General features: G+C 40.4%; 1 protein-coding gene across 1 annotated transcript in view; it reads right to left on the bottom strand.

Moving 5' to 3' along the window:
• Nucleotides 1-15,114, bottom strand: part of LOC119744769 (leucine-rich repeat serine/threonine-protein kinase 1-like) — a 47,082-nt gene that overhangs the window by 18,903 nt on the left and 13,065 nt on the right. Inside the window, exons 5-10 of the mRNA XM_038220892.1 lie at nucleotides 13,608-13,746; nucleotides 12,576-12,720; nucleotides 9,894-10,025; nucleotides 3,645-6,065; nucleotides 3,146-3,286; nucleotides 2,077-2,240 (exon numbers count right to left, since the gene is read on the bottom strand). Of these exons, the coding sequence (XP_038076820.1) occupies nucleotides 2,077-2,240; nucleotides 3,146-3,286; nucleotides 3,645-6,065; nucleotides 9,894-10,025; nucleotides 12,576-12,720; nucleotides 13,608-13,746 (3,142 nt within the window). The remainder of the gene's footprint in view (nucleotides 1-2,076; nucleotides 2,241-3,145; nucleotides 3,287-3,644; nucleotides 6,066-9,893; nucleotides 10,026-12,575; nucleotides 12,721-13,607; nucleotides 13,747-15,114) is intronic.

Below are 15,114 nucleotides of genomic sequence, written 5' to 3'. Positions count from 1 at the left end.
CATGTATTTTGACAGGAAAACAACTGGGAAATGAACCATGTGTTGACATGTTTTGTGATTTATTCTGGTTTCTCTTTGAGATGTTTTTGTAATGTTCATTTTAGTAACCGTGAATACAAATTTCCACAAGTCATGGGATTTAAATCCGGATTTTTTAACATTCGGTTTGCATTCCACAATTCGGTTTCGCTTTTGGAAACCAGATATTTGAAACCAACCTTCAAAGCCTTCAATTTTTAATGACACAGGCTAAAGAAAACAACTGGAACATCCCATAATTTGCTCCATAGTCTCAGATTCACTTGCTAGTGTTCTTCTTAATAGCCTGCCCATTTGACTGTTAAGAAAGTCCCATCCTTTTTTTGCAACTTTACGGCTCTCGAGTGTTTTTTTGTGAAGGTTCAGTGGTCATTGAATCCTGCAAACTATACCAAATCTTTGTGGAGGGCGTTGCATGCAGCACCTCACTCCTCACTTTTTGTTGGCATGACTGTGAGCTGGATGGGAACTTCCAATGAAATCAGATAACCATTATTTGGTTTGAAAGCAAAACCGAATTTTGAAATCTCTGATTTCTCCGGCCACTAATGACTACTCATGTAAAACAGAAGCATGCACTCAATCTGTGCTGACTTACGGAGTGAACAAACTTGGCTGCCATAATAATAAGGAGCCGGATGGGAATTTTCCCGTTTTTTCCCCTCTCAAAAGGGTTTTTCACAGGTTTTTCGCCCCTCCCAACAAATGTATAGAAATACATTTTCCCGATGTCACAAGAAATGTCCAAATTTTTCGTGTTCATTTAATTCACCTTAGGCCTTCAGAAAAATCTGTTAGCGATGTCGTTTCAAACTGCACATGTTTCTTTGTAATAGATGTACAATATTTATAACAGTTGCTTTACAATCATGCAATAATCCCATATGCTTTTATGTTATTTCATTGTGTTGTATTGTATTTGTAACGTATTGTATTTGTACGTGTGTAGTCATTTGTAGCCTATGCAGGGCCCCAATGGAAACCAGTTTTAAACTGTTTGGGCATACCCTGGGTAAAGAAATGTAATAAATAAATAAATAAATAAGGCATGTTATGATTATAGTCGTGCTGTTGCTGTTGTCGGGAGACTTTAGCCTGATGCTGAATGACCATTCAGCTATTGCAAATTATAATACCTCACACACAGATTCTATGTCTTGATTGGCCGAGAGCGAGTCACATGGTACTTTCTATTTCTGCTATATTTCTGGGCACAGACAAAAGTACTACATGTATACCCGTAGCAACCAAAGTACTATACCATTAGCAACCAAAGTACTATTCCACGGTGCGGTATTTGTGTGCAAACGCATGCTGGTGTGCGCGTTGTTCCCAAGAGCCAGCGCCACAGAGTTGGGTACAAACATTTCGTGAAGGGGTGGTTTGGATGAGAGAAATACATTTTCCATCAATTTTGTATTAAAATAGAAATTAAATGGAACTGTATTGAGATTTAAATAAAGCTAAAATATTAAAACCAACCAGAAGCTGTGGAAGAGGTGTTATAAAACAAATATTGACTGCTTTATCTCGTGGTGTAGTAAAACTAGTCTCTCTTGGTGATCCATGGCGCATTCTTCGCCTCGGGAAAATAGAATGTCCATGGATCACCTCTGGAGGCTGGTTTTACTACACCACTCGAAGCATTCAATATTTGATACTATTTAATTTACTTCACCACTCGAAGCATTCAATATTTGTATACTATTTCATTTACTTCACCACTCGAAGCATTCAATATTTGATACTATTTCATTTACTTCACCACTCAAAGCATTCAATATTTGTAAACTATTTCATTTACTTCACCACTCGAAGCATTCAATATTTGTATACTATTTCATTTACTTCACCACTCGAAGCCTTCAATATTTGCATACTATTTCATTTACTTCACCACTTGAAGCATTCAATATTTGTATACTATTTCATTTACTTCACCACTCGAAGCATTCAATATTTGTATACTATTTCATTTACTTCACCACTCGAAGCATTCAATATTTGTATACTATTTCAACTGTCAAAACTACTCACTCATCCAGAATGGAGCGTAGGTATCCCAGTACATCCTTGACCAGCTCTGTCTTGAACATGCTGGCTAGGGGTTCCGTCAGTCGGCAGCCGTCAACCTTCAAGTCATACATGTTGAGGCGTCCTAGCTCTGGTGGCAGGGTGGAGATTCTCTCATTGCCATTGAGCTAAGGTGAAAGACAAAAAAAGTCGTCGTCTGAAAAGTTATCTTGATTTAGAATGATTTTTATCATCATATTTATCGTGAGGCCAAAAAAAATTTTTTTTCGGTCTCTGGTCAGACCAAAGTTCCGGAATTGACGCGGCGACGTGGCTTTTTTTTTTTTCTTCAAGCTTGGATTGTACAGACAAGGTGGGGTACTACCGGTATTTTGCTTTTTTGGTGTCCTCATGTACATTGGTGTCCTCCATAATTGCCTTGGGGCTTTCGATCATTTGCCTTGGTGCAATTTCGCATTCCTTGGTGCTCTTTGGTAAAAAAAATTGAGGAGGTGCGGTAATAGAGGGCGCTGTTGGAGCAGAACATTTTGGAAAAAAAAAAGATTGACGCGCATGATTAAAATCGATGCACACGCTGACCAGTGACCGACTTATTTTTTTTTTTGGCCTAATACCTGTTTTTTTTTTATCTATTTATCTGTTTCTTTAACATAGTTTCATTCTTGAGTAAAACACAAATCTAATAGGATTATTTTAAAACATAATTTATTTAACTTCCACTTTACAACAAATTTTTTTTTCTCATAGAAATTATATTCACTGAAACAATAGAGAACCGAAGTGTGACGTCATTCAGAATCAAAAAGTGTAGTGGGAATGAATCGAATACACGCGCGTGTTTGTTCGCGAGCTGAATCACACGCTAATGTCTTTTACACACACATTGTGTGCATGATGTATTCACTTCGGTGCTCTATAAACATCGCACCAAAAAAGTAAGTACCGTGCTATAAACATCATCCCTAGAGTAACTCCATCAACACTTGTCCTTCAATTTTAAAATAGGTTTTGTGAGATTCACTATAATTTACTGATAAAATAACGTACACGTAATTCAATTATCAACACAAACCTTGAGACTGGAGAGTTTAGTGAGATACTGTATGTCTGTTGGGACCTCTCCGATCATGTTATTGGCGACGGACAGAGCGTTGAGACTGGGGAATAGAAGAGTGACTTCCAAGTCACTGCCTCTGCTCTGTAAAGGCTGAGGCTGTGAGTAGAACAGAATAAAATAATTTTTAAAGATGTCGGCACAGCATTTTCAGATACATGTAGCACATATCCCTTTTATTTCATTTTTTTATTCTTAATTTGAAATCACACCAGTGGGTTTCCTTCTCTTTTCCTGTGAAGAAAACACGATTTTGGCAAACACGTACCATCTGCTTTACGGTACATACTGGTCAAATGTAGAGTTCTATTTAAGCTGATACCTTTCATAACAAAATCTGGATTGCAATAGACAGCATGTGAATTTGAGGACTTTGTATTACATCAAGTTTATGTTTTGAAAAGGTCTTAACAGAGGCCAAGATTTCAATTCTAGTTTAAGCAAACCAATTTATTACCTTTGAATCCTCTTCGCTGGAATCTCCTGGTGTTCCTGGGGTCTCTTCTTCAACAGACATACTCATTCCCAAAACTGTTCTGGCAATCACATCCATCTGAGCGATCTGGTTACTTGACAGATCTAAAGTTCTCAAGGTGGCCAACAAGCGGTGACGCCGGTGTTTGCAGAACTGCACCACGGGGCTAAGCAGACTCGGAGAATTTGGTGAGCCGCAGACGAGAGAGGAATCTCGGCTCAGGCGACTTGAAGCCTGCGGAAGACCCTGCTCAGCTAACAATTGCTGAGACTTGGTGCTGTAGCACATGTCTGGCATGCCTATGGAGGGGTCATAAGCAGAACTGGAGCGCAGGAGTCTAAAGACATTAGATTTGTTCCGGACAGGTAGGTGGCCAGCTGGATTGCTCATGTCTTTGATTCGGTTGAATGACAGCTCCAGATCCATTAAACCCACGGGATACTTATTCATGGGACCAAAGTCTGTGATCTTGTTGTGGGAAAGTACAAGCTTTGTGAGTCTAGGAGCCAGACACGGCAACCCAAGAGGGACGTGAGTTAGTTTGTTGTAAGACAAGTCTAGTGTTTCCAGGGTGTTCATCTCATCAATGTTGGCATTTTCCTCTTCAGCACTATCTCCATGAATGCTTCCAGTGCTGCATAGTCTAAAGCGACGCACAGTAACAAAAGAGTAGCCTTTTTCCGAATGCTCTCCATCATCAAAGACCTCCGAGTCTGAGGATTCAGTTGACTCACTAGGTGAGTTACCGCAGACATCCAGGCGTGCAAGACTCGCCTCAAGTCCAGACATGCTGACAACCATGTTGCTGGAATCTCGGGAGAGGTCCTTCATCCTCAAGGCTGCCTTGCCAAATTTAAGGGCTGCCTCAGACCAACGGGCAATCTTTCCCGATGCTGGCTTCTCTGACTCCCTTGACAGCAAAGGGAAGGTGTCCCGTTTCTGAGCTACTGTCAGGTCCTCGTCCAAAAGTGAGGGGCTCCTGCGCTCAAACTCTCGAAAGGTCGTCGGAGTGTAATGATGAGATGAGCTGTAAAGTACACAAGGCAGGTCTTTTAGAACATTCCTAGACAAGTTGAGCATCTTCAGCTTCGGAGCCATCCACATCCCAAATGGCAACTCCCTCAGGTGGTTGTTCTCCATGTTCAGATAGTCCAAGACTGGCAGCATGAAGATCTGTAGGGGCAGTGTGACCAAACGGTTGTGGGAGAGATTAATCCTTTGGAGCATTGGTGCGTCCCAGGTCATGTCCACCTCTATCGTTTGGAAAGTCCTGGTTGTTGGACTAGTACTTCTTGCCATCCCTGGAAGATAGGACAACTTGTTCTTGGATGCATTGAGCTGCTGCAAGGATGGCAGTTTGAAAAGGAACAGAGGCAAGTGGCTCAAACAGTTGTCAGATATGTCGATCCTTGTTACAGTAGCAACAGCAACATGAATGCCAGAATCCAGTGGATATGTTCTCAGCATGCTGTTGAATCGAAGACCCGCCTCCACCAACCACTCTGGATCAATGTCATTCAGATTCTGATCATGCCAATCAATTGCGATGGGTGTGTCAAACATTCCGTGTGTACTTCCTAACCTCCTGAGACCGCCAATAGTTCTGCGGCGATCGTAGGTGCTACCTTTCCGAGTGTGGTCCTTCTTTGTTTCCTGCACAAAGACCCGGGATCGTGCAATCAGCGCTACCTCCCGAACAGTTTTGGGCTTGAATTGACCATCTCCATCCGAGACATGGGTCAACTCTGTCACAAACAACTTGAATTTATTCTGGTACTCCTCCCCAATGATATAATCAGGGTCCGGATGCACCCCAGTGTGTGCTAGGATCGTGGTCACCACATCATTCCGAACGCTGAGGGTTGCACAGAGCAGGGCCTTGCCGCTTGGATCCCGTGCACCGTGCTTGAGAAGCATCGCGATGATGTCCAAGTTATATTCACATATGCTGCATGCCTCGCACAGGATGGAATTGTCTTCTTTGGGGATGTGCATCTTCTCAGTCACCCGGCCTTCTATGAGGCTTGCGTTGCTGCCCCGCGACCCAAAGAGGCACTTGATTGATTTTACGGGCAGATTTACGTCCGCCCCATGCTTCAGCAGCAACGAGACAATCTCAATGTTGCCGGCTAAGACAGCGCTGTGAAGCGGAGTCCGACCAATCACAGTATAGCAGTCGACGTCGATGTAAGCCTGCTTCTTTCCATGGCCAAAGTTTGGTACGACACAGCCAGCGGGCTGGTATTCCAACAGGGCTCTGGCCACTTCAACATGACCGGCAGTGCATGCCAGATAGAGGGCAGTTTGGCCGTTGATATTTCGCAGGTTGAGATAGAATGGTAAATCACCTTTGTAGGACTTAAAGGTGCTTGTCGCTGCTGACTGATCCAGCTGGCAGAATCCCTTTAATAAAGTAAATAAAGATAATGGTATGAACAAAAGCATATATCAGAGCAAAAGCTTGCGTTATAGTTTCTTTCAACTATAAGCCTAATTTCATGAAGTTGTTAAACAGTTAAAAAAAAAGCTGTACGTTGCCCTCAAACTTTAATCTCGAGTACTAAAAAAATAAAGATCATACTGTATGACCAAATGTTGACTTTATGTACATGTATGATTTCATAATAGGCTTTGTACACTAATTTCACATCCACAATAATGAAATTATTAAGCAAATCTATGTTGACCAGCTTTCACAAATCACAGTTCATAAAGCTTTTGGTATTGAGCGGAAATAGTATTGCGTAAGTAACTGCCGAGTTACTGCAATATGGAGCTTTGAAATGTTGAAGAAATGTTGCAAGCTGCATTGCTGACACGTCTGCAATGATACACATGTGCATTGTAATTTCTCTCACATTTTTCATGTATCCGGTACATGTGGATTCACATGAACTAACACAGCAGCAAGGTCTCACCAACATTGACCCAAATTACATGTACATGTATGAATTTATGTGATTTTCACAAGGTAAACAAAAGCACGATTTGAATTTGAGCTTTTATGAGCTTGAAACAATAACCACAGCACATGTACACAAGCCATTTCGGCATTCCAACTGTACAAGTGCACATCAAGATTTTTCTTTTAGGATAAACATTTCATCATATGCATGCAAAAGCAAAGCCGGGCACCAGCAAAATTGAAGAGATCCTCGTGTTCTGAAGTAACATGTTGCCAAAAAAGTTTGGACAGCGAAGTGTTTTAGGTACGTGTCTTGTGTGTCCAAACTTTTGTACGAAAGAAAGTTTCCATCTCTTTTCGATTGCATGAAAAATTACAATGTACACAGAGCGCAGATTCGGTTATCAAATCCCCATAGCCTTGTGTGCATTTATGTGCCGTGTTTATCCCCCCCCCCCCAAAAAAAATACAAAATTGTTGAATCTTGTTGTGCACCAGACTATTTTGGAATACCGAAATGGCTGAGTTGTATGGTGTTACTGCTAGCTACATGTACATGTAAGTGCACACAGCCCCAATGTAAAGATTTAGCTGGTCTTACAAGGATTTTACATCGGATAACGTTTCTATCAATGGGTTAATGCAACACTTCCCCCAGCAGGAAAGCCAAGGCAGTTCGGCACAGTATTAGGAAGGGCAGCCTACATGAATCAGGGGCTAAATTTAGCCACAAGGCCAGCTGGGATCTTGGTGCTGAGTGGTGCTTGGGAATTAGACTGGGACGGCAAATCTTGGTTACAAACAGACGACTACATACATGTACACATCTTACAAAGAGGTCCACGGAAAGAATGTAGTATCCAGACGCCACTTCAGCGGTTGTGTACAAAGTCTATGGAGAGTCCTAGTATTTCCTTACAAAATTGGAAATGTTTCTAGTCCCAGATTCATGTCTTTTCAACATTTTTGCAATGACTGACCTTTATTGAGATGATATATGAAGAAAAAGGTGGCGTCAGGTTGCAACTTTCTTTCCAAGTCCACTTTGAAATGTATTTATCAGAAACGAAAGTACCGGTACATATAAAATGGACAATACAGGGATACATGTATGACCTGCATCTATTTAAAAAACAAAAAATGATACTCAAGGTGTGAAGACTGTAATGTTACATTTGACAGATAATTTTAATTGTTGTCAGCGGCACTGGAGGAATACACCTACATTTAAAACATTTCACCAAATATTTGCCGAAAAAACTTGAAGAAGCCATTTTTATGATGGTGCCATGCTCGGCACATGACACAGATGAGGCGTGCACATTTTGGTAACCCTATTGGTCGAGGGATCCCTGGGTACGTGCGTACAACCTGAACATGACTCGTGCGAGCCTGGTGCCACTGCAGCAAATGGTGTCGCCATATTAGTCTATTGGTTTGACATACATGTAATAACGGCAAGCTGCCCTGAGATGGATAATGCGTGTGCGTGATGGGGACGTTGCGTAGATGAATTGAAAGAGAAAGCGCAGTGGCAAATGTTGGCAACTTGAATGACTCTTTTGTAATTCATATACTTTTACAGTCTGTTTAGACACACGGTGGTGTCTGTTACTACCTAGCAAGCGAAGCCTTGTTTCTTTCGGACACGGCAAATCTATGCAAGAAGCGATTGTAAATGCATGGACACAAGCACTGAAGTAAAAACAAGATGAGGGGAGCCTACATGTACAACTACCATCTAAGCACAGCAAGACATGAATGTATCTACAGTGGAACGCCGCTATAACAAACATCGCGGGATCCACAGAAATTGTTCCTAACAGCGATCGTTTGATATAGTGATTTTAAGCTGCTGGTGCTCCGGTTCTCACTTTTCAATAAAAATAGCACCCTTCAGACCTTCACCCTGCAAGCCCTTGTATACTGAAAGACAACTTTGAACACGTGCCGACTATTGAATCATGCAATTACACAGTTTTGGAGCTTACTACATGTACATGTGCATGTACCTACAGCAAGGGATGGCTTTCCCTTTCTATTCCTTGGGGAAATAATAGCCACTTGTCGCTCTTCTGTTGACATATTTGAACAACAATGTTTGGTACGTTTTGTACACAAAAATCGGGAGCCAAGGATGATGTTCGGTACAGCAAAATGTTCCGTATAGCCGCGTTCGGTATAGCGACGTTCCACTGCACCATACATGCCATATAAGCACAGCAGTACCCGTACATGAATGTATTTATTCCTTTGATAGCAAACAGAACAGGATTCCTGAGTCTGCATTAGTAACCAAAGGCCCTTTTCCGAGTCCTTACTGAAATCATTCATAATTAAAAGTAAAAAGCAGTGGTTTCTGTCCACTGTTGTCAAAGCTTTGTGCCGTGGGTTATTACGGAAACTTTGTAAAGTGTTCAATCATTCCTCACAACTTTCCTGACCTAAAAATCATCGGCCATGTTAGAGATTTTAAACAGCAAATTTCCTCTCATTTGATTGGACAACAGGAATCCTGTAACTGATGCTCATCACTGCAGCTTCCAAGAGTATGTCAGCAAAACAAAATTGTCTCACTTTTTCACTGACTGGAGCCTTGTAGGTAAATTCTTGCAGTAAAATGAAGAAAGGCGTGCGTCCCTGTCGCAACTAAATTTTAAGAAAGGTCTTGAGAACTTCGCCAACCCTCTAAAGGTCATGTCTATTTCTTGCACAAAAGAGCCAGGATCATGAGTTTCTTTTCACATTTGAACTGCTTTTGAGAAAATGTACCACAAAATGGAATCGTACTTACAAAGAAAGTGTTTGACTGATGTTTCAGGATGCTGGAAACACCATTACAATGAACAGAAATTTGAAATCGGCCAAGTTCAGTTGATTTTAGTTTTTCTGTTAGATGAAAATGTTATATTCTGGACAAAAAATCAATGTGAAAATTGGGCAATCCTGTCTTTTGGACTTGGCTTATTTAGCATAAATTCAAATATTAGGCATGCAATGCAGTACACTTTCAACATATTGACGGTAATATTTGGCAATAAACTACATGTGTAGTTACATGCACTTGTAACAATGCATCAACTACCAAAACCTGGCAGGCATCAAAGAAATACCACAATGAGTGTTTTTTTTTTTTAATTTTAATTTTTTTTAATATCTCTAGTGTAAAATGAAAAAGCTCAGTTTTGTTTTGCCTCATTCACGCTCACATGGAAGGTTACGAAATGCTGTACTCTCGGTTTCACAACTGATGCAGTATTGTGAGCAAATTTTGTGGAGTTTTAGAAGCAAAAGAAAACACACAACTAATACACCCGCGGTCTTACTTTCTCATCCAACGCCGACTTGTAATCAAACTCCAGGAGCAGTTTAATGATGCCTGCGTTGCCTTGCTTGGCAGCAGCGTGCAGTGGGATCTCCATCTCATTGGTCTGATCGCTGGCCATGGCTGGAAAATGCTGGCATTAAAATGAGGAAATAATTTGGTGAACATATAGGCATGACATATGTAACTTTGGCAAAATTCTAAAGTTCAGGGAAGCAGTAAGTAATAGTGCCGCAAATTCCCAAAAGTTAGTAATGAAAAAAACAACACAAAAACAGACAGACATTGACAGAAAATTTGAAAATACAATTAACCAGTTCGCGTCGGAGGACATGATCTGATGATAGCCTGCACTGGCTGTTTTTAAACACAGACACGGCTGACGGATTAAGACATCAAGATTGCCTCGACCATGCCTCGACTCGCCTCCGGGTGACGTCTAAACACGCTTATCCCTCATGCCTTTTGTACACACACACACAGTCCGTCAAGTCTGTGTTGGTCTTGAATTGCCCGTTGTGCAAGGTCTACTGTTGTACAATTTACGCTACAGTGCACACCACAGAGTATTGAAACAAATGAGGTTTCGGCAATAAATATCGCACAAATACTGTTAAAAGGACTCTTTAAATCAGTATTTGTGGCAAGTTTGGCTGTATATCAGAAGTTGGCTGGACAATTTTGCCTTTTGCCAAAATCAAATTTTTCGGTAAAAACAATCCCGGCGCGAAGTGGTTAAAAAAAAAAATCAAATCTACTTCCACACTGGGAGTAGTTTTGTACATTGCAAAAAAGCTCACTTTCTACAAAAAGGGTTTTTAATTTGAAAGGAAAAGCAGAACTCAGCTCTTGATAATTAAATTCTATGATAAACAAAGTCAAAGTTTAAGCATACCGGTACACTTCCCAGTTATAAACACACTCAGGCATTAATTACCTTTTTCACTACACATACTTCATAAAAACATATAGTGGGCCATATTTGATTTTCATTTTCATTTCGGCATACATATACATGTATGTATGACATGGAAAGTTTGGCCCCCAAAAAGCTATTTACATTGTACATTGGCAAACACTGCCAATAAGGAAGTTTCACTTGTACTACCAGTAATTTGCTGAAAAAAAATGGGAATTCACACTTTTAGTTTCACAACTTTTGTCTTCCCAAACCATATTTTCTCCCACTTGTTCCTGTTGTTTGGAAATGCATTACCTGTTAGTTGCATCACACACAATGTACATTATTCCCAATTTATTTATAAAACAGTTTGAGGCAATAGAGGGCGAGTCAAAAAGAAGTGACCTGCTGTGGATTCAGGGCAGTTAGGGTTAATGCAGGTGACCCTAACAGGTGACCCTAACAGGCCGGGCAGTTTTGGCACAGTAAACAGGTACAGGAACTAATCTGGTTTTAACTGGTATTAGAAAGTTGAACATGTTGATATATATTTCCTGAGAATTTGTTCCCTACTGCCATTTCCCCTTAATGTATATCCTGCTTTCGTAATGCCAGTTTCTTCCCAGCCAGCTCTGGAATTCCCCAAAAATTCATCAACGGAAGCTTCCTCAAAAAAATCACCATTTCCTACTCCACATATTCCACTCAGCAAATTGGGTCTATGCATGCTGTATTAAAGTAGCTATTAACGAGGTTGTGGAATGCTCGACAACATTTCCGTCATTTTTCGGGTATATGTAGCCTAAGGTGTGATGAAATAAAAACGACTATTGGTTCTGTCATGAAATGAGTACAAAGGGTACTTTTGAGGGCTATTTTTCAGGTCCTGTTTCGACCCGAACGTGCAATTTGTGTAAAAGTCGTCGTTGCGGGCAGCAAACAAAACACAGTAAATCGTGACGTAATAAACAGGACTCGTTTATGCTACTCTGCATCGGGAGTCCTGTTTATTACGTCACGATTTACTGTGTTTTGTTTGCTGCCCGCAACGACGACTTTTACACAAATTGCACGTTCGGGTCGAAACAGGCATGACAGCACTTGAAAAACAGCTCTCAAAAGTACCTTTTGTACTCATTTTATGACGGAAACAATAGTCGTTTTTATTTCATCACACCTTAGGCTACATATACCCAAAAAATGACGGAAATGTTTTTGAGCATTCCACAACCTCTTTAAATTCAATTATGCACTTGCAACAGGTACAAGCACATTGTAAGGTTCGACTTTAAGTATCAATTATGAGCAAACATTTTATTAATATTTGTAAAAAAGCCAGTATACATGCACTTCAAACTTGTATCGTGTCTATTTGTTTGCAAAATTCATACTTTCTGTTCCTCTGCAACTTCTTCATGAAACGCTGGTTATAACTCAATTTTTTATATTCACATTTGCTGGCTTAGATATGTTGGTACTTTCTGTTATTTTATTTCACTTCCTAAATTCAGGAACGGTCCCCCAAAAAGTTGCAAAATTAGCTCGATATTACAACATACCGGTCCCTTTGCCATTAATTGCGTCATATTGAGCATGCGCGCTTGAGCTAAAACATGATGTAAACAATTAAAAAGGACCGGTGTGTTTGTTGCCATCATCGTCTCAAAAGTCTCCCATTGGTTTTTGCACTTTCATGCGAAATAGTGTGCCCACCAGAGCCCTCGTAAGTGATAAAGCACCATCTGTATACTGTTTGTACACGGAGTCCACAGGGGCCCTTACCTGCAGCAGCAATTTAGCGACATCAAGGTGGCCATTGAGGCAAGCAGCATACAGAGGCGTCTGCTTTGTATCACGGTTGGGTTTGCCGTTGGCATGGTGATCCAGTAGAAACTTAACAACGCTAAGATGGCCACCAAGTGATGCCCTAGAGGAAGAAACAAAATCAATTTGATCTAATGCTGCCTGTCATTGCTGTGCCATTCTGTGAAAGTTAAAGATATCTGAGCTAAATATATGCATTATGAAAGGAAATGTAATGTCCTTAACAAAGCCGATGAACCATATCTAATGAATGGTTCAGAGAAATGATCCAAAACTCCTAATCTGTGATCTCCTTGACCATTACCAGATGATGGAGTTATAAGAATAAAATTAACGTTTATTCACTGAGCTCTTAAAATCTTCGCTACGGACATTGCGTATCACTGGAATTGTAAAGAAACATTTTACGCATATCTTCCTCCTCACAAATATGTGGATGCTTTAGGCTCTTAGAAAGTACATGTCCAGGTGCAAGCTTTGTTCTAGTTAACATAAGATGCAAATTTGGGAATAACTTTATGCAACTTATAATAATAATAATAATATTATGTGGTGCTTATATAAAGCTTCATCATTATTAGCCTGCTCATTGGACCAATGAAACATTCCAAATACCATCTCAGCTCCCTGTGGAGTATACATGTACAGCTGGATGCTACCATTTCGACGCAAAGCAGCTTAAATCAACCACAATTTACCGTTTCTGTCCTCATCACAGGTACCCATTTACTCCTGGGTGGAGAGAAGCAATGAGTGACAAAGTACCTTGCTTTAGGGCACACACACCATAGCCGCGGGCTGGACTCGAACCCACAACCTGCAGAATTACCCGCAGACCACGAATTCAATGCTCCAGACCACTAGGCCACGGCACTCCGACTGAGCAACGACTGGAGCAGATCGAACCAAGCTTTAACAGCTAACTTTCTAAAATGGTTGTGAAAGAAAATCAAACGCCTTCAAAATTTCTGGCGGAATTTCAAACCTCACCTGTACAAGGGCGTTTCCTTACACTCCCTGTTGATGGCGCTGTAGCCGATCCGGCGGAGGATCTGACGTAGTTCCTTCACACTGCTGCAAGCTTCCAGCAAGTTGGGCTCCAAGTTGGACCGCAATCTCTCCCGCTCAACTGAAATACCAAATTCAATTCAGTATCGCATATTTATTGTTATCCTTCTACATGTTCTATCACAATGTTTAAGTTATGCTAGGTATGTAAAATTTAAATTTTAAAGAGGTTGTGGAATGCTCGAAGACATTTCCGTCATTTTTTGGGTATATGTAGCCTAAGGTGTGATGAAATAAAAACGACTACTGTTTCTGTCATGAAATGAGTACAAAGGGTACGTTTGAGAGCTAGTTTTTCAGGTCCTGTTTCGACCTGAACGTGCAATTTGTGTTAAAGTCGTCGTTGCGGGCAGCAAACAAAATACAGTAAATCGTGACGTAATAAACAGGACTCGTTTATGCTACTCTGCATCGGGAGTCCTGTTTATTACGTCACGATTTACTGTGTTTTGTTTGCTGCCCGCAACGACGACTTTAACACAAATTGCACGTTCGGGTCGAAACAGGCATGACAGCACTTGAAAAACAGCTCTCAAAAGTACCTTTTGTACTCATTTTATGACAGAAACAATAGTCGTTTTTATTTCATCACACCTTAGGCTACATATACCCGAAAAATTACGGAAATGTCTTCGAGCATTCCACAACCTCTTTAAGTAAGTTATAAACATGTCCAGGCATACTAATACATGTATTGTCAACTCTTTTTTTACACGTATAGCAACCAATTTTGTATCTGTTTGGATTCAAATTTATAAGCAAAAGTTATTGAACGGAAGTGAAAGGTGGCATAGAAAATGAAACACCCTGTAAAAAGTTTCAAAAGGTGCAACAGTTGCTTAAATATAATAAACCTTGTGGTTTTGTTTACCCATCTGTACGTTTTGTTTACACATCTGTTAGTGGACACAGTGTGAGAAAAAATATAATAATAAAAGTAACTTCTTTGAAACAACTTAAAGCGCTCTGACGTTCACAGATTTTTATAACTTGCATTATTTGCATACAAATGAACATTTAATGCGTCAGAGGTAGACATCAAATGCATCTGGTCCATGGCAAATAAAAATTCAAACAACGAAAATTGCAACTGGATCTCTTTTTGTGTGTGTGAAATTGCTCAAGAAAAGGTCTTCATTAAAAAAAATCAGTTGTTCAAAAAAAAGAGAGTACAAATATAAATTGTCACAATCAGCATTTTTATAACCAGAATTTGTGCAAACATTGTTTCTGATAGTGAGAATAACTGAGCACTTCCATTGCTTAAGTTCTTAATGTGCCTAAACAAACTCCAATTATACTAAAATGATGATTTATAGAAACTGTTCTAACTGCAGTACCAAATTCATCATTCCAAGCTCGGACAATTCCGTAGTCTCCATCCACCTCTCCAATGAGCTTGCTGCATGCCGTGGTGATACATGTACCG

The sequence above is a fragment of the Patiria miniata genome, unplaced genomic scaffold, assembly GCF_015706575.1.
Source record: "Patiria miniata isolate m_02_andy unplaced genomic scaffold, ASM1570657v1 HiC_scaffold_7, whole genome shotgun sequence".
Taxonomy (NCBI): Eukaryota; Metazoa; Echinodermata; class Asteroidea; order Valvatida; family Asterinidae; genus Patiria; species Patiria miniata.
This window is presented reverse-complemented; position numbering and strand designations above follow the sequence as displayed.